We start from the raw sequence: 19,096 nt of genomic DNA on the forward strand, positions 1-19,096 counted from the left end.
AATAAAAGTGCCAATGATTTTTCCTCGAATAATAACAAGTTGTTTCGTCTATACGTAGAAATCTTATTTTACCAAAACCTTTAAAAGATTCGATCAGACGAGGAAGTATCATAGTCGTTCATACGGTTCGAATATCTACGGTGTTCCTCCGACAATCCTTTATTCAAATTCTTTTCAACGAATAGATCGTTTTTGAAAGTATTTCCTTCTTATTTTTTTTCTTTTTTTTATAATACATATTTTCGTTATATACATCAACTAGTAATAACTCGACACCCTATATAAAAATATATATTTAAGCTTTCTTTCATGCTCCCGAAATAGTATCTTTACGCAGCAAACTTTCGTAGAAGATTCTCTCTCTCTCTCTGTCTCTTTCTTTCTTGGTAGTTTCAACTTTAACGAAGTCGAATAGCAGAGGGAACGTATAGAGTTATTTTTTGTTATTTTTTGACAACGCCTACGAGTATATTTATCACGTGAGGGACCATTGAACCGCCGGTTTTTGAACGAGAACGAACTTATCGAGACCGAGACCTCAATTTCGGAATACATATTCACGTGTATAAAACAAGTGCCTTTTGGTATTGAGTGAAAGTTTCGAATGGAAGGAGGACGACATTGAAAATGATTGGTGATAATTCGTTTTATAAAGAAAATGAAAAAAAATACGTAATATAAGGAACACCCATAAATGTTGATAGTGCTTTGGAAAACGCTATAAAAGGATTGTGCAAGCGATAAGAAGAACTCACCTGAGTAAGTTAGTGTCGAGTCATTTATAAGAATGATTCAAAAGTACGAAAATATAGAAAAGGAATACATTAACATTTTTAACGATAAGCGAAGTTAATTAGATTATTATTCTGGGAAGAGGAAAAATAGCAGACGAGTACGTTGAGTTTTCCTTACTTTACGTTTTTTTAAAAATAGTCTTAATTGTCGTGTAAAAACAACTCTCTGTTCAGTGCAATCTTCGAAAGCGGAAAAATCATTAGATATATAAAGAATCGCATAAACGTTAATAATAGTGTTTTGGATAAAACTTTAAACAAATTGTGCAAGCGATAAGAAGAAAAAGTCGAACACACCTGAGTACGTTAGTCAAGTCATTTAAGAATGATTCAAAAGATAGATAAAAGATATATTATTGACGTTTTTAACGATAAGTGAAGTCAATGAGATTATCCTTCTGGGAAAAGGATTATAGAAACGAGTGCACTGAGGCTTTACTTACCGTACGATCTTTTAGAAAATCGTCTCAATTGTAATAAACAAAATTGCAGCGATATATACATATATATATATACATCTACTATAACTCTTGAAACATTAATGAAAACTTTTTTTGTATGTGTGTGATGTGCATCTGGTTTATACTACGCTAGTGCTTATAAAAAAAAAAATTGTGTCGACCTTACTCCAGTATCATTTGAGATAAAAATCACTAGGTGGCGCATTCTGTCACATTGGCATTGAAATTGTCAGAAATAAGAGAGAGAGAGAGAGAGAGAACTTCGTAAGCGTAACACATTTTTTATTGTGCAACGTATCAATAAACAACGGAAAAACCAACAAGCAACTCGGAAAATCTTCTTTTCGAAATTTGAACAGAACTCGCGAAGAAAACGTGATACGAGTGTCTCGTTGTCCAAGTGTGGAAGATCCTTTATCGATTATTATAATTCGAGAGTGTGATAAGATAAAATCTAAAAGTCATGTATAATAATTACGAAAAAAATTCTCTCAGTTACGGATGGAGACCGGAAGTAACGGAACAAATATTCGTGCGAAAACAAACAAAAGAAATTGAAGTGAGTATAAAAAGCACGTGATTTGGGAAAGGGTATTTAAATATTTTCTCTTGCAAAAATTGTCATTCAGTCGTCAAAGGTTTATCGAATCAATTCAGTATTTATTAGAAATCAGAAAAATTTGTTGAAACTATTATGATATTTGTTATAGTCATTCAGATATACTTTTATAATGTATAAATTCCTATAATTTTATATATTACATTGCAGTTGAACAAAAATGAATGTCATTCGAATTAATTCGAAATTGTCGCTACATTTATTCGAATTGATTCGATGATTGTCCATTATAATTCGCAATTGAATTTTATTACGTTATTCAACATTTATTTGCCTATAACTATCTAAATTCATACTTAATATAACGATTAGAAAAGTGATTCCATTGCAAGGCCATTCAATGTATTTCAAATATTTCGCGCGAAAAAATTTATATCGATACTCGAAGCTCTATTTCTCTCTCGAATCGAATCGAATCGAACACGGCGAAATTAGTCGAAGTTAGTCGAATTTAACCGAGTACGAATGCCAGGTATCGATCGACTCGTTTTCGGGCCCTTGATTTTACAAATAAAATTCTAACGTCGCGTAATTTTGTTTTACATACTCGATAATTTTCTTACTAACGTTACAAAGAAACGATAATATATTTTTTCGAAGAAAAGAACATTCTTATTTTAAATTACATTTAAAAAAAATAGAATATTAAATAGAAGAAAATAAAGTAAATCGAAGAAGACGAGGTACTTATTAATCATGTTACGTTCCTAGCTAAGCCGGTAAGGTGCCACGCGGCTTTATAGAATAAACACGCATTCCTAAGTATAATAATGCATAGGTACAATAGGGAAAATTCGTGACAAGGGTTTGTGTGACGTTCTTATCATTGTAAACGTCAAGTCGAGTGCAATCGAAACGTCATAGGCGTCAATTTAAAAAAGAATACGTGGTGTTTATTGAAATAAGAAATCTGTGAAGATCTGTTGTATTTTACGGCGCATCGAAATAGCGTCATCGTCGGGGAGTGACGAAATATGGGCGAGGACTATAGAAAAACAAGGTCTGGTGCGTTGATGTCGGAAGAAAAGAACGTAGAGGGTGTTAAAGCAAGTTGAGAGAAAAAGAGAAGCGCGTTCAGCTGGTTCACTTTCGAGTTCGCGTATTTTTAACAACTTAATTTAATGTTTCCCGTACGGCCTTCTAATATTATTTCAACGCAACTCGTGTCGTATTCCGAAAGCAAGGTTAAATCGATCGTACCTAACATCATCATCATCATTCGTGCGTGATCTTAACGAAACACGTTCAACGTTTCATTCTCATTAAAGCGTTTATATCGTAGAAAAGGTGCAATAATTGCGCGTGTTTTCGCGAATAAGTATTAAAATTAAAAAAAAGTGATTAAAAAAAAAATAAAAAAGCCGGCAGACTAACTAACAATGAATTACTTTGATGGAGGTACCAGAAACGTGCTCGATGACGTTTTTGTTAAAACGGCCGTTGAAGTGAAGAGGATATTACCGTCCCTGTTCAATATCAAAGTGGTAGGCATTTTTCTACATGTACAATATCATAAGTAGAGAGAGAGAAAAAGAGATCGAGAGAGAGAAAAAATATAAAAAGGAAAGCGGGTATTGAATGCAACTATTGTTCGTAATTAAAAACAAAAAAAAATTATAATTTTTGTAATTTAAATTTCATCAAATTTGCCGCTAATAACGGTTTACAAAGAACATAGGTGTGTTGAGGTACTACGTGAGTCAATCGTGCATGTCAGTCTTTGGAATGTTGTGTGTGTCATAAAAGATGAATTAAACAATAATCATTTTAGTGACGTTTGTTTCACGATTATACGATTGCTACGATATAATGAGATTCTAGTTTTTTTTCTACGAGTGCCATTCACTTCATGACGAATATTTTAAAATAATAATCATTATATGTCGATGGACTTGCGTATCTTTTATTAATAGTTCATATTATCTTATTTTGATTTATTTTTTTAAACGCTGTAGATGATTATGTTAAATTAATTTCTTTCAATATATCGAATCGCATGGTAGAAAATTAATAATAGTGTTGGCTAGCAATGATGCGCAATTGCAACTTAATATGATAATAAGAAGTAATTTGAAGAAGGTGTATTTGAATGCAACATTTGTTTGACTAAACGTGACAGTATTGTGAATTATTTTTGAATACAATAATAAACACTTGTCTTATTTCTTTTTAAAAGATGAATATTGATCTACCAGTTTCTATATAGATCGCTATTCATAATGTATATTACTTTACAAATTTTATCTACTTTTTGTTTTTTTTTCTTTTTTGGATTATTAGTTGAACTATTAATATAATGTTGACAATTGTATAATTGTTCGTGAAACTTTTGATCAAACTTTAAAATGATTAATGCTCATGATGCACGATGTACAACATCAATTAACCTTTTTAAGTGAGTAGTTAACTTTTCAAAAACGTAAATTTGTTATGTAATAACAGTAAATGCATGAAGTACAAATTTGCACTTTATTTGATTATTAAAGAATAAGAATCTCAAATATATTCTTCAATATAAAAGAAACGAACGACATATATGATATGTAAATTGACTTACGTTGTCTTTAAAGTACCATTTCGTCGTCTGTAATTAAATTGTTGTTAACATAATAATTAATAGACTATTCATTTTTTAATTACAGTATCTACAATTATTGAAAACATAATTGTTAAAATAACATTAACTAAAAATTGTAATTTCGTTTATTTATTATAGTAAAATTAAATAATATTACACCTAGTAATTGGTAAAAAAAAAAGAGAGTTTGACATAACGTAATAAGGTAACTAAATTAATTGAACTTTTTAAAATTATAATCTTCAATTTATTTCACATCAATGCGTAACATATAATCTATATAAAAATAAATAAACAGGAAGTTTTATACGAATTTATCTTGCGGTTTGTTTTAACTTAACGATACTCTTTTAAAAGTGGTTAATTATTATCCGGCTAATTGATATCATGTTGCGATTTTTATGTATGATAAGCTTCTTTTCCCCATAGAATTATTTTTATAATATAACACTACGTATTTGTACGCGTTCGCGAACGGTTGTGTGCTTAATTATTACAAGAGAAATTAATTAATTAAAAGCGTAAAGAGACAAAAAATAATAAAATAAAATGTCCGAAGTTAATAGAAGACGAACGTTACCACCTTCATACACAAATTATCGTTATTCGACATACCTGGAGGAAGGTGTTGCTTTGTTAAAACTTTCTCCAGTATCAGAGGGGAATGTTAAAAAAAATAGGAATTCGTTGCAATCTTCCAAAATGTTGATTAACATCTCGCGAACTAAAGCCGACACTTATTCGAAATTGCAATTTCCTTGCCAACAACAACAAAAAAATTTTTTTCGTAACCAAATCGTTATACCACCATTGAATTCTTCGAAGATGATAAATTCGTATAAACCTAATTTAATTCATTATGATAACGAAGGCGTTAAAAGTATGACGAATTTTATTGGAAAAAAATGTTACAACGTAAGGTTTCGGTTGTACGATCGATTAGAATCATTAATTTATTTAAAATGACTTGAGTAACACCACACACATTTGATTTTTTTTTTTTTTAATGGTTCTTCTATTATTACGTATAACACAAAATAATTGTTAATAATTTTAATTGAATTTAATGGAAAGAATAATAAATTGAAGATTTCTAGATTTCTATACTTACAATTAGATTATTATTCTTAATATTGTTAATACAACCGATAAATAAAATATCAACTATTGTTCCTTTTTATCCTAGCTTGGAGAAAAAGGTTCAGGTATCAGAGCACGCGGTGAGATTCAAGATTTTAATGCGTTGAGATTAGAATGTCTTCAAAACGGGCAACTTTTTGAAGATCCGGAATTTCCTGCTGCCGATTCGTCTCTATACTTTTCCAAAAGACCGGATAGATACATAGAATGGAGGAGACCGATGGTAAGAATTAAAAAAAAAAAAAAGAAAAATTCGAATTACCTGTTAAAATTTGTAGGAAATCGCGGACAATCCACAACTCTTCGTCGAAGGTTTTTCAAGATTCGATGTTCAACAAGGAGAGTTAGGTGATTGTTGGTTACTTGCAGCTGTTGCAAATCTTACCATGGATTCGAATTTGTTCTTCCAAGTTGTACCAGAAGATCAAAGCTTTGAGGAAAATTATGCTGGAATTTTTCACTTCAGGTTAATGCATTATTTTTTTATTCGATTTCTTTTTTGTTTAATAATCGAATACTCTGCTATACAAACAGACATATATCTGTTGTGTAGGTTTTGGCAATACGGTAGATGGGTGGACGTTGTTATTGATGATCGTTTACCTACATATAACGGTGAACTGATATACATGCATTCCGCCGAAAGCAACGAATTTTGGAGTGCTCTTTTAGAAAAAGCATATGCTAAACTTCATGGTTCTTACGAAGCTTTGAAAGGAGGTACGACATGCGAAGCTATGGAAGATTTTACAGGAGGGGTTACCGAGATGTATCAAATGGACGAAGCTCCACCAAATTTATTCAACGTTCTTTTAAAGGCATTTGAAAGAAATTCACTTATGGGTTGTTCCATAGAAGTATGAACACAACGTTTACGTTTATCTTTGACATTTCGAACGATCAAAAGTAGTCGAGTATTTATGCGCTCGTAAAACGTTTTCTTATTTTAGCCCGATCCAAATGTATTGGAAGCAGAAACACCTCAAGGACTAATAAGAGGCCATGCTTACAGTATTACGCGTGTCAAGTATGTAGAAATTCAAACACCGAATCAATATGGCAGAATACCATTAATCAGATTACGAAATCCATGGGGTAATGAAGCGGAATGGAACGGTCCTTGGAGCGATAAGTAATTAAGTTATTTACATATTTTTTTTATATTACCATAAATTATATTTTTTCTTTTTTCTTTTTTATTAATGTAAATCTATTAACTGATAGGTCACCGGAATGGAGATTTATTTCTGATGATGAGAAGAGAGAATTAGGATTAACTTTCGACGTAGATGGCGAATTTTGGATTTCCCTCCAAGATTTTAAAACTTATTTCACGCAACTTGAGATATGTAACTTGAATCCAGATTCTTTAACTGAAAATGATATTAATGCTGGAAAAAAACGATGGGAAATGAGCGTTTTTGAAGGGGAATGGGTACGTGGAGTTACAGCTGGTGGTTGCAGAAACTTTTTAGGTAAACATTTAAAAATAATTCATGAAGTCTCATGAATAAACTTATCCTATCGATATTATATTTTTAGAAACGTTTTATCATAATCCTCAATATCGAATAACATTGGAGCATCCTGATGACGATGATGACAAATGTACTGTTATTGTTGCATTGATGCAAAAAAATAGACGAGCCCAACGAAGAATGGGTGCGGATTGTCTTACTATTGGATTTGCTATATACTATGTGTGTACATGTGTTGTATTTTTGTATTTTAATTTATATAGTCAATTCGTTACAATTTTTGATGAGCAACCTTTTTTAACAGTTGGAACAACCCGATAGATTACCAAAACCATTGGACATCAATTTCTTTAAATATAATGCATCCGTAGCACGATCACCAGCTTTCATTAATTTACGCGAAGTTACCTGTCGATTCAAATTACCACCGGGTGTCTATTGTATTGTTCCGAGTACTTTCGATCCTAACGAAGAAGGTGAATTCTTACTAAGGATATTCTCAGAAAATAAAAATTATATGGAGTAAGTATTGATATTCAGATTGCCTCGAATATCTATGTAACATATACTTACGAATATTTTTTTTTCTTAGGGAAAATGATGAGGAAGTTGGAATTGGAGAAGTTGACGATAGGGTAAGAATACGAAACTTTGTTATTAGATTATATGATATTTCATGTGTGTGAGTTTATATGTTGTATATTATAAATATGCATTACTTAAGGATAACTATTTTGCTTACACAAAGCACATTTTTTAAAATTATGCTTCTAAAGATTAATCTTATAGACTTAATGTAATGTATATCACCTTTTTATTTTTTTTTTTTGCATTCAACTTAACATATTCTAATTAACAAATTTAATTTTTAAAAAGTATATACATATGCACATAATATTTGTCTAGACTCTTTTTTTAATATGATCATCTACTAAAAATTTTATCCATGACTATTGGGTATCCTTAATGACTCATGTCTCGTTTAACAAAAAACAAAAAGAAAAAAATAATTCCAATTATATATAACGTTATATCTGACTCACGAGGAACGTTCGTAAAGTCGAACATGCATGATCACGTTGCTTGGCTTTTAGGTGATTAATCCTAAAGGCACTAATACGGACGGGGATGATGAAAAAGTAAGTTAAACGCACGCATATTGTAGTACTGCCTGACACTAAATAAAATTACCATTAAATTAATATTATTAACCTTGGATTAAAAAATATCTTAACACGTATAGATTTTATTTTTAATTTAGTTATGTGCTATCATCAATCATCTAATGTAGTAGAATATATTTGATAAAATTCTATTTTGATACATAATAGATCCGTGATGAACCTGAACCTGATCGGAATGTCGAAAAGGTACGAGAATTCTTTAAAAAACTCGCTGGCGATGATCTGGAAGTGGATTGGATGGAACTTAAAGAAATCTTGGATTTTGCAATGAGGAAAGGTAAATCAATAGAAAAATTATCTTTACGACCATTAGATCTTTTAAATAAAAAAACAAATAAATCTAAAATAATATTAATAATAATTTATTGGATATAATTTTCTGGAAAAAAATTCAATCGTGAATTTATAAATCCTTGAAATATTTATATCAAGTTTCATTTCATTGTATTGTATTTTTTACGTGCTTGTTATTTCACTGCTTCCCCCCTTGTAACTTGTGTGCTTGGGTATTTAACATCGTTTGATGACTTGTGTAATTAATGAACTTAATAATATTCATATCGAGCATTACTTTTTGCCATTCGTTTTTCCACACAGTCTTCTTATATAACAAACAATAAGATCATTGATGATTTCATTAGATGCTTTTATTTTCTAGTGTTTCTTTCCCTCTTGACTCATGATAATTAATTAGTTCTATTATTTTTTTTAAATAAAATTAATTGCACTAAGAATACATGTATCATACAACATGAATTTATTTTCTTTAATGTGCACGGCTGTGTTTCTTGAATTGTTTTCATGTTAATCATATCTGCGACACATAAATACAATTGGGTCACTACAAATAAAAGAATTCAAGCTTGTTACTATTTTTAAGTTCGCAACGTGATTACAAATGATATTTATTTATTATTACATTTCAAAAATGCACCTTATCGTTCAATACGTGGTAATACATTTGAATTTTTACAAAATTGTCCAACTAAAATCTTATTTTTTATTGAACCAAGTTTAACAGCATAAAAGTGATTAAAACAACAACAATGTGGGTATCTGTAATGCAATTGAATCGTTAATTATGACAATGAAATTAAGTTATTAATTTATTTGATGATTTATTTTGTAATACGAGTAATTTGAATATAAAATAAATCATAAAATGAATGTTTACGATTTTATAATTTAGGTCATTGTCATAATTACTATTACAAATAATTTGTTTCACCTAATGAATACTTCTATGACCCAAGTGTATATATGCAAACATTATTGTTAACATATAGCTGTATGTTACGGGTAGAGTTACCACAGTCGACGCGTCGTAGCGAGGCACATGAACCAGAATCAGTACAAGGAAATGATTCTTTTATCGACACTGTCATCTCACTGCTGTGCGGCATTGTTTGTAATAATGAACAATACAATAAATCTGTAGGTAAGGGATAACTATTGATAAAATAAAATTGTGGTGTAACACATACAACACAACACGTGGTATAATATTGTCAATTCTATGAAGAATTGAAATCCACATATTGAGAAGAAAGAATTATTTATATAAGATATCAAAAAATAAAATGTATATGGTTACGACGCTACGATAACAAAAAATGCATGACAATAATTATTCAACATAATGCAGTATATGCTGCGCTATTAACAAATTGCTTAAAATATATTTACATTAGAAAGCAGTTTGTATAAATGCCTATTGTATAGTCGCATCATCATTCGTGCAATTAACGTTTCTTTTTTTTTCATAATATTAATAATTTCATTCTTTTTATATTTCGTTTTTATAATGTTGCTTAACTTTTTTAAGATGAAATTATATTTACAGATACACAAGATAGAGGATTTTCTAAAGACGTATGTCGGAGTATGGTAGCTATGTTAGATGTAGATCATTCGGGAAAGCTTGGATTCGAAGAATTTAGAACCTTATGGAATGATATTAGGAAGTGGAGGGTAAATTTATCTCTTTAACTCAAGAAATATTCTATCCCTTCATTCCCTGTATTTTCTAAAACATTTTTGTAATTTTATTCGTTTAGGCCGTTTTCAAATTGTACGATAAGGATGAATCTGGACATTTGAATGCGTTTGAATTGCGTCAAGCTTTGAATAGTGCAGGATATAGACTTAATAATCATATTTTAAATATTTTGGTACATCGATATGGAACTACAGATGGTAAAATAATGTTTGATGATTACATAATGTGTGCCGTACGATTGAAAACAATGATCGGTAATTATTAATTTTTGAAATATGAGACGTTAAATAATGTGTAAAGAAATAAAATATAATAAAATCTATTGTTTTTTCTTTTTCACAGATATGTTCAGGGAGAGAGATCCGGATCAAACTAATTCAGCAACATTTACAATGGAAGAATGGATAGAGAAAACATTATATTCTTAAATTATTGCATCTTATTATCGTTAATGCATTTTCCTCAGTTATTTACGTGCCTTACATATTTAAGGTTTGCAGATAAAAATTCCTCTCATCGTTATTTTTTATATTATATAAAATTATAGAAAAGATTAGCATATATATATATATACCCAAATATTATGAAGGTATTTATATGAGCATTAATTGCCTATGAAGTTTGAAATATTTACATTCATATATAGCAAAATAGGATTTTTATGCAGGTAATACAATTATTCTGATTAATGCAAATAGAAAGCTCACATATTTTCAATACCAAAGGATAATGAAGCTGAGAACTTATCTATACTATTATTTTCTTCTGCATATATGAATTTTATTATTTTTTTAGACATACTGACACGAATGCATTCTAACATTATTATATTAAATAACTATATCATTAATACGAACAAAAGAAATTTTTCTTAAGATTTGAAAGGCTTTAGTTTGATATACATATATATATATTATAATAGAATTTATAAAAAATGCTATATAAAATGAAATGAAATGAAATGAAATGAAGTGAAATAAATTTATAAGAAACTAATGATACTTATTTCTTCGTATAAATAATTTGAAATTCAAATCTAATGTTGGTATAGCGTCACCCGTAATTTATTTAACATAAATATTACGCAAACATTACTTTCATTTGTCGTAGATATTTTATTTCAAAAAGAAGAGATAATTACTTAGAAAATTACCTACTAATATTTTATTAATGTTTCTAATATTACATCCAAAATTGAATATACCTCGCAATTAGAAAGTTGTAGAAAATGTATACAACTTTGATAAATGTTGTTTCGATTTTTCTGATAATTGTACTTTCCAAATCGATTCGCTCGAAGGAGAAAAAAGGTAAAAGCATTTTATAAATGACTTTTCCGTCTCCGGATAGTGGTGTCATTAAGCGAAAGATTACTTCGACGAAGTGCTTATCGCGTTTCGCTATGCGACGATGACGATGATGACGACAACAACAACAACGACAACAACAACGACGACGACGACGACGACGATGCGATAGTTGCATGGTTCGATGCACCCGGTGCTTTTTACGCTACTTCATTCACTAGCACGAGGTACCACTTTAAGAAAGGAAGACTAGAATCGCATGACAATTTTCTTATAAAATGAATTTTTATGAATGTAAATCCTTCTCTTCGTCGCGATGTTTCTCATACTCTAGAAAAAGAAAAAACATTGTTTTATTTTCTATAACAACAGGTTTGCCATGCTTGTCTTCTACATAAATCGTTGAATCGAACCAACTAATATAGTTCGTAATTTTGTAGGAAGTCTCATTTGAAATTAAAATCATATCTAATCAAAAATCGGAATTACTCTATGCGTCGTTTACTTTTAAGATATTCAAGATATTTAAGTAGTAAATTGGATTGTAAGTATTTGTAAAATTGATAAAATAATGTCCCGTAAGATTGATAATGAAAGATAATGTTCGAAGTTAATGACTACAAAATATTATAAAGGTCTGACAATTGTTTTTTCAAATTGTGGCGTTGAAAATGAACTATTATAAAATACTCGAGATACCGATTATCCCGTAAACATGATTTGTAATATTATTTTAAATTAGATATGATTATAATTGCAAATAATTCTTACTGTATAAATATGAAAACCATAACAATGCTGGTATTAATTTAAATAACAAAAAATATGTTACGAGTACTTATTAGATGTAGAAATTAATTCGATGCCTTGATATTAAATAGATTGCATCAAAATCACTACTTTTTATTCGACAGTTGTCAGAAAAATGGACCATAGTCCTAGAAACTAATTGAAAACTATTTCGAAGATTAACAGATGTACGATTACTTTATTGATAAATATTAAATTTGTATAAAAGGTACTGAATTAATTTTTACATCTAATATATGATTAATATATAAATTGTGTGATTCAGAGTTCGTGAAAATGTTTTTTCGTTGAAATTATTTGTTCAGACATTTATGAGTAGATACTACGGTATTTTATACATATGTAGAAAGAGAGATAAAATAAAGGGACCCTTGTAAGAGAGGAGAGGCCCCTTCGTAGAAGAATAAAAAAAGTAAAGAAAAGAAAAAACATAAATCGTTAGAATGGTCGCAACGTGGCGCCTGGGAAAGGCGCGTTGCTTAGGTCTTATGTTAGAGAAGAAGACGCTTGGCTAGCGCGAAATAAAGGAAAATATAGAACAGATGGGCGGCCAAACTTGGCGTACCGTGGCATAATGATAACACGCTCGAATAATAAGGATAGCGGGAGAGGATACAGGGTTGGATACGCACGCGTGCCTCCGCCGTTTGGGGCCCGTCTTCCGCTTCCATTCCAACAAGTATGGTGGTGGGATGGTGGGGTGGTGATGGTGGTGGTGGTACACGTTATTCTTCTAACCATGACTAACATAGTTCAGTCTCGTCTAGAGAACACGTCCGACAACATTTATAATTTCTAACGTAAATATAATTTTTGTTTTTTTTTTTTTTAATCATTTATTATAACAACGTTTAATATTTTCTTGTCTAGATTTGTTTAATCGAAAACAAACAAATGTAAAGGAAAGACGATTCAATTTTAAAAAACTCGCCCCAAATAATCGCGAATTATTTGAATTAAATATTTTGTTCTCTTTTTTTTTTTCAAAAGTGTTTCGTGTTTTATTCGTACGAAGAAGCTAGTGTATCCAATCAGTGAACTTGCTTATTATCGAGTTAAAATCGTTTAAATATTCAATCGATATATACGCGATTTGCCTATAGATACTAATCATATTTTATATATTTATCATACGTTTACTTTTGTTGTTTTTAATATCTATGCGAACGAGAGTATTATCTTTTATAATAATTGTTTCTTAATCGTCGAGAGTGATATTTAAATAGACATGATTCGGATAATAGGATGAACGATAAACGGTGAAGTCGAAGTGGCGCGCTTTTCATCGTTCGAACGAAGATGAAATTCCCGCGCGTCCCTTCGACGATCCTTCGTTTAACGATCGTCCTTGCAATTGCGATCGTCGTAAGGGCACAGCAAAGATTCAAGGAAGTACCGGCTATTTATCAGGAAGTATCGGCTGGTCACGATGTGCAATTACCTTGTAAGGTGCAAGATAAAAAGGGACAGTGTATTTGGCAAAAGGATCGTAAACCTGTCGGAATATATCCGGACAAATACGAGTGGTTTAGTTTACGTAGCAACGATTGCACTCTTTTGATCAGAAGAGCATCTCTCGAATTTGACGATGGTTTTTGGGAGTGTCAAGTAACTTCCGGTGATTTTATGCGACAAGATGCATTGACATCATTGCCGGCACGTCTACTCGTCCGAGGTATTAATCAAATACTTTTAATTACATTCGTAAGGATAAAAGAGTTATCTATCTTCAATTAAAATTTGAATATTTGATTGAAATAACAGAGATTGTTTTTTTTGTCATTTTTTTCTTTTTAATTATATAATAATTAAGAAACATAAAATATCGAATAATAAAATGTGTTTACTTCGAGTTTAATAAGATCTAACAATAATCTTTTAAATGTAAAATTAAACGATCTTAAATTTACCCGCGAAATTTAAATCTATAGGAAAGAAGATGTTACGCTTCAATCGAAAGGTGTGTTACACATGTAACACACATTAGCGATGAAATAAATGTTTTCTAAACTCACTTTAAATTCGTTCAAGACGGACAAGTTCGTGGTTCCGTTCTACTTTTACTCGTATCTTTTAAAGAATCGCATGTAATTGAAAATTCATGTTCGGTGAACGTTTAAATCTCTCGGACTACGAAAGACACACTTCCGTTATACGGAGATTGATGAATACTTTTTCAAAAGTAGCCCAAAAATCTCGATAAGAAAGACAAATCACTGTTTTATCTCTGACTACCATACTACTTTTTAAATTCTATTATGGGCCAGACTTTATCAATAAACGTTTATTCATTCCTAATGCATAACAAAAAAATGATTGTTTTAGTGAAACCGAGGAAACCGAGTTTGGAGTACGGGGGTACGATTTTAAATACCTCCCTAACGTTGAGGGAAGGACAGGAAGTGACGATTTCCTGCGTATCTAGATATGGAAATCCGGTAGCCCTTATAAAGTGGTGAGTGAATAATACTTACCTTTGTTTTAATATTTTACTTTTAATCTATTAACTTTTGTACATTCTCTCGTATTTGCCAATATATTTTTAATTTAAATTGTTTGCTTAGGTATGTTCATATTTAATAGATTTTTTTTTTTCATGTTATATCATTTAATAGCAATTATGTTGAATATTTTCAAACGATACTTGCAACATTCTTTTACGCCATACTCTTATTCGTTAAATCTCTAAGTTCGACAGTGACCGAAATGTTACAGAATAATCTAAAAGCTTAATGCTTTTCGAAGTAGTTAATCTTTTAAGTGTTCTTCGAGCGTTCTTTCAGGCCATTAGCGAGACCCTCGAATAAGCTTTTAAGGATACAACATTTTCCTCCTATGACGAATGCATCGAAGATAAAGGAAAGAAAATAAGAAAGTTTTGAAATAAAAATAAAACTCACAACGTGCTAATAGATTGATATTATTTTAGATTCTACGATGAAACGTTGGGAGCTATTTGTAAAATTTGTTAAATCAATTTTTATATTTTTAATCGACGTGTTAAACACGCGTCGTAATATTTTTTCTTAGACGAATATAAAGAATGTTAAAAGTGGTTGCGTTTTCGGGGATGCAATTTAAACTTATAAACAGAAAAATAAAAAACGAATGTAAGATGTCTCTTTATTTCTTTTTTTCTTCTTCTAACAACAAGGAACACATATTGATTGTATTTGCATAGAAAAAAATGTGACCGTAATTTATAGCAAAACCACGAAACGTTTTGCTTATACCGGACAAAGCAATTCTAGAGAGTTCGTCTCTTTGGTTTCACGGTCTAATGCATTTAGTTGCATCTTATTTGATTGTTCTTTGAAGATAGTAGTACTAGAGAAATTGACGTTCATTTCTTTTATATATATATTTATATATTTTCTTTTTGTATACAAGGTGTTTCATAATATGCGAAAAATATTAAATATTATACAAGATTAAAGAGCCTATACGAATAAAGTTTATGCAATATGAATAATAAAAGCAAAAAATAAATCAATCAATATAATTAATAATTTAATAAATAAATAGCATAATACTAAGCTCGATTAAAAAATATCGTGATTAGTATTAATAATATCAATACCTTTAGAATTAATCTTTTTCTAGCCAAAAGAAGCATACAACCCAATATTTTCCACGTAGTATGAAACACCTTGTATATACGTAATTATGTAAACGATCCTTGTGCTTAGAAAAGAAAAAAAGTAAAGGAAAGGTAAGAGAAAAAAAATTACGAGCATCGTTTCACGGTACTGTAGTGTTTCTCGGTCGAAATGGCAAAACGATTTAGCGACGATAAAACCAAAGACGAGAATGATGATTTCTAGTACGGTAGAGAATAATTTTCTTCTCGTTCTTTAGCTTTATGAATTATTTATTGATGGAAAAGGGAACGATCATCTTTCGTTGATGCAGGTTCATAGGAGATGAGGAAGTCGAACCACTGAGAGAACAAATGAACGCCACCGAAGTGGATAATCCTAAAACTTGGGCAGCTCACAGTCTTTTACGGGTTCGTGGTCGTCGAGAATATCATGGTCGAATGATTCGATGCATCACCATTCATCCATCTAGTCCAGTACCAGCTACTGCAGAATCTCAACTGAATATTCATTGTGTGTTTACAATTTTTTATTCTTAAATATACCTATTACAAATGTACATACATAATGCAATCTAGGTGTAGAAATGAAAACTACTTTTTTAAACGTTACAGATTCTCCAGAAGTGAGATTTCAAACGAGCCCTCGTTGGCTGACAAGCTCGTTGGAGGATTCGGCGAGTTTTATGAATTTAAAATGTATTGCGGACGCTAATCCGAGTGCTATGATCAAGTGGTTCAAAGATTCGACTCCTATAAGTGACGATAATATTTTATTACTAACAGAGAACAGAACCGACAGTAACAGCACCTCAACAATATCCGAATTGAGATTCGAGCCGGTTAAAAGGGATGATGCTGGGCTTTATTCCTGCAAGGCTGTTAACATCATCGGTGAAAGCCCACAGGCTAATTATGCACTCGACGTTCAATGTTCGTACAAGTTACAAGTACTTTCTTTCACGATATATTCGAAATAAATCATTCAGTTTCTATTTAGAATTTATTTTTTCGCGTTATCATCTATCTAATCATATTCATTACAAATCAATTTGTTTAATGCAAGTTCGTATATAAAATAACAAACGTTGTAGAATTACCAAACATATAATTGCATGTGAATATATCGTAGATATTGTTTCGATTTATGTAGATTAGATGTGAAAAGAATAACAAGGGGCCTTTAGATGGCTTGCAATTAGTTGTCGGAACGGTCATCAAACAAAAGGTTTCGTTTCAATTTATAGCCTATGGGAAAACTCGAATTGTATTTTTAATTTTTATTCTGTAGAGCATTGTAATTATGTGCATAGATTGTAAAGCTTTATATTCGTATATAGTCCATTGATCTATTATTTGTAGAAATAATTAGGCACCAAGTTATGCAGAAAGTTATTAGCCTTTGATGATCTATATTGTTTTTTAATTAATTTGTTGTGATTTCATAGATTTCTGCATAACTTACACATTAGTCTAATTGTAAAAAAAATAAATTGAAAATTTATTCGGGATAACTTTATCTCGATTAGTATATTATTAGCGATGACATTTTTTTTTAATTTGTTATTACATTGTTGTTCTAACAGTCGCACCACGAGCGAAAGGAATGGAAAATTCTAATGATAATGAAACCCTGATGGAGATAGAAGAAACAGCACAACTTGGTTCAAGCGTGGAAACGTTCGAATGTCCAGAATTTGAGGGAAATCCAATACCTCGCTACAAGTGGGTACACTTGCGTGGTGGTACAACCGAAAAGACCATTGAGAATCCAACTCGTGCTAAGGATTCTGGAAAACGTTTACGTCTGGAAAATGTCATGTGGTCGGACGAAGGGGAGTATCGTTGTGTAGCATTTAACATGATAAGTGGAACGAGAAGGGAAACACCTAGCGATGTACGTTACATGTTACACGTTACCGGACCTCCGGAGATACAAGCCAGACCGTCCAGTTCCGGTAAGAATGGGACTTATGAGTCAATAGGATGGGCCGGTGAACCCGTGCATCGATTAAAGTCTCGCTTTTGTTCCCGACCACCACCTCGACTCGTTGCTTGGCAATGGGGAAGTTCTCATATTAGAGCAGGTAATATATATATATATATGTACATTTTCAATTGTGCAAGAGTTAAATAAAATTAATAAATTCAAATATATTACGATGTGTGTTAATACTAATTTGTTGACGTCCGAGTTATTAGATGAATTTTTGTACGTTTGTTAAAATTTCTTGTTTATTACTTAGGTGAAAGCATACAACCAAAGTACGAAGCGTTACCGTTGGAACCGATTATCGAAGATAAGACAGTAACGAATTGTTATTGGGCTAAATTGGAGATCAAGAATCTCCACAAAGAAGACTCACGTATGTATACTCTTTTAGTGGAAAGCGAGAAAGGTAGAGATTCGACGAATATCAAATTGATCATTCGCGATCCATCGGAAATGAAAGTGATCGCTGCCGCTTCGGCCATTGGTTTGTTGCTCCTACTCCTTTTGATATCGATAGGAATTTATTCAATGTTGAGAATAAAACAAAGACGGTATAGATGCGAAGAAGACGAAGGTAGTATAGCAGCTGATGCTCTTTATGGTAATAATGCTTCGATGGATCGTCAAAAAACAACAAAAACCTTATCAGCGAATAAAGGTTCTGCGAGTAAATCGACACAGGACGGAAATTTGGCAGTTCTATACGATTACGATCAAATAGCAAAACAAGCTCGAACTATGAGTCCAGAAGCATTGAAAGTCAGAAGGGCTCCGGCTGTTTTACAACCTCCCACAATGGTGTAATCGATTGAACATTCGTTTTTTAACGAAATTATTCAATAAATACGTTGTATGTTATATACATCTACTGTTGATTATATTATTAAGAGAACAATGAAAATTTAAAATGTAAAAGGACTGCAATTATTTGCAATTAAGTTTTTGTTTTTTAAAGAAAGACTTTATTAAGAGAAAGTTCTTTTTATATCAATGTACAAAGCAATATATTATATTATATTACATTATATTATATATAATTTTTTGTAATCTATTGTCAACAATAAAGTTTCCCTCCGGAAATTATTGAAAATATGTTCAAATGAAAAGGAATATTGATATAGGATTGATAATACTA

At 31.0% G+C, this 19,096-nt stretch overlaps 2 protein-coding genes across 6 annotated transcripts; both read left to right on the plus strand.

The window, feature by feature from the left end:
- Nucleotides 1–1,480: 1,480 nt before the first annotated feature.
- On the plus strand, nt 1,481–10,992 carry LOC122515810 (calpain-B). 5 transcript variants are annotated; one of them, XM_043633293.1, is made up of 15 exons: nt 1,481–1,814; nt 5,639–5,815; nt 5,871–6,058; nt 6,146–6,449; nt 6,543–6,724; nt 6,817–7,067; nt 7,135–7,292; nt 7,375–7,592; nt 7,663–7,705; nt 8,165–8,209; nt 8,402–8,531; nt 9,558–9,692; nt 10,098–10,225; nt 10,312–10,507; nt 10,596–10,992. In XM_043633293.1, the coding sequence occupies exons 1-15, from the start codon at nt 1,719–1,721 to the stop codon at nt 10,679–10,681; spliced, it is 2,337 nt and encodes a 778-aa protein (XP_043489228.1). In that variant the 5' UTR covers nt 1,481–1,718; the 3' UTR covers nt 10,682–10,992. The 5 variants fall into 5 exon arrangements, with proteins under 5 accessions (XP_043489228.1, XP_043489227.1, XP_043489229.1 ...); XM_043633292.1 differs by lacking the exon at nt 1,481–1,814 and adding an exon at nt 2,592–3,358; XM_043633294.1 differs by lacking the exons at nt 1,481–1,814; nt 8,165–8,209 and adding an exon at nt 2,593–3,358.
- Nucleotides 10,993–11,242: 250 nt separating this feature from the next.
- LOC122515814 (hemicentin-2-like) lies at nt 11,243–19,051 on the plus strand. The gene is made up of 7 exons (XM_043633305.1): nt 11,243–13,170; nt 13,615–14,045; nt 14,696–14,825; nt 16,283–16,482; nt 16,584–16,901; nt 17,555–18,055; nt 18,215–19,051. The coding sequence occupies exons 2-7, from the start codon at nt 13,670–13,672 to the stop codon at nt 18,763–18,765; spliced, it is 2,076 nt and encodes a 691-aa protein (XP_043489240.1). The 5' UTR covers nt 11,243–13,170; nt 13,615–13,669; the 3' UTR covers nt 18,766–19,051.
- The last annotated feature ends 45 nt before the right edge of the window (nt 19,052–19,096 follow it).

The sequence above is a fragment of the Polistes fuscatus genome, unplaced genomic scaffold (assembly GCF_010416935.1).
Source record: "Polistes fuscatus isolate 324 unplaced genomic scaffold, CU_Pfus_HIC Scaffold19, whole genome shotgun sequence".
Lineage (NCBI taxonomy): Eukaryota > Metazoa > Arthropoda > Insecta > Hymenoptera > Vespidae > Polistes > Polistes fuscatus.

Bases quoted from the DNA above. Each gene is read 5' to 3' on its own strand.
- LOC122515810 (XM_043633292.1), top strand. From the start codon at position 3,254: ATGAATTACTTTGATGGAGGTACCAGAAACGTGCTCGATGACGTTTTT. The intron at 7,068-7,134 runs GTAAACATTTAA...TTATATTTTTAG, and splicing joins TGGTTGCAGAAACTTTTTAG to AAACGTTTTATCATAATCCT. The intron at 8,532-9,557 runs GTAAATCAATAG...TGTTACGGGTAG, and splicing joins GGATTTTGCAATGAGGAAAG to AGTTACCACAGTCGACGCGT.
- LOC122515814 (XM_043633305.1), top strand. From the start codon at position 13,670: ATGAAATTCCCGCGCGTCCCTTCGACGATCCTTCGTTTAACGATCGTC. The intron at 16,483-16,583 runs GTGTGTTTACAA...TAAACGTTACAG, and splicing joins ATCTCAACTGAATATTCATT to ATTCTCCAGAAGTGAGATTT. The intron at 18,056-18,214 runs GTAATATATATA...TTTATTACTTAG, and splicing joins AAGTTCTCATATTAGAGCAG to GTGAAAGCATACAACCAAAG.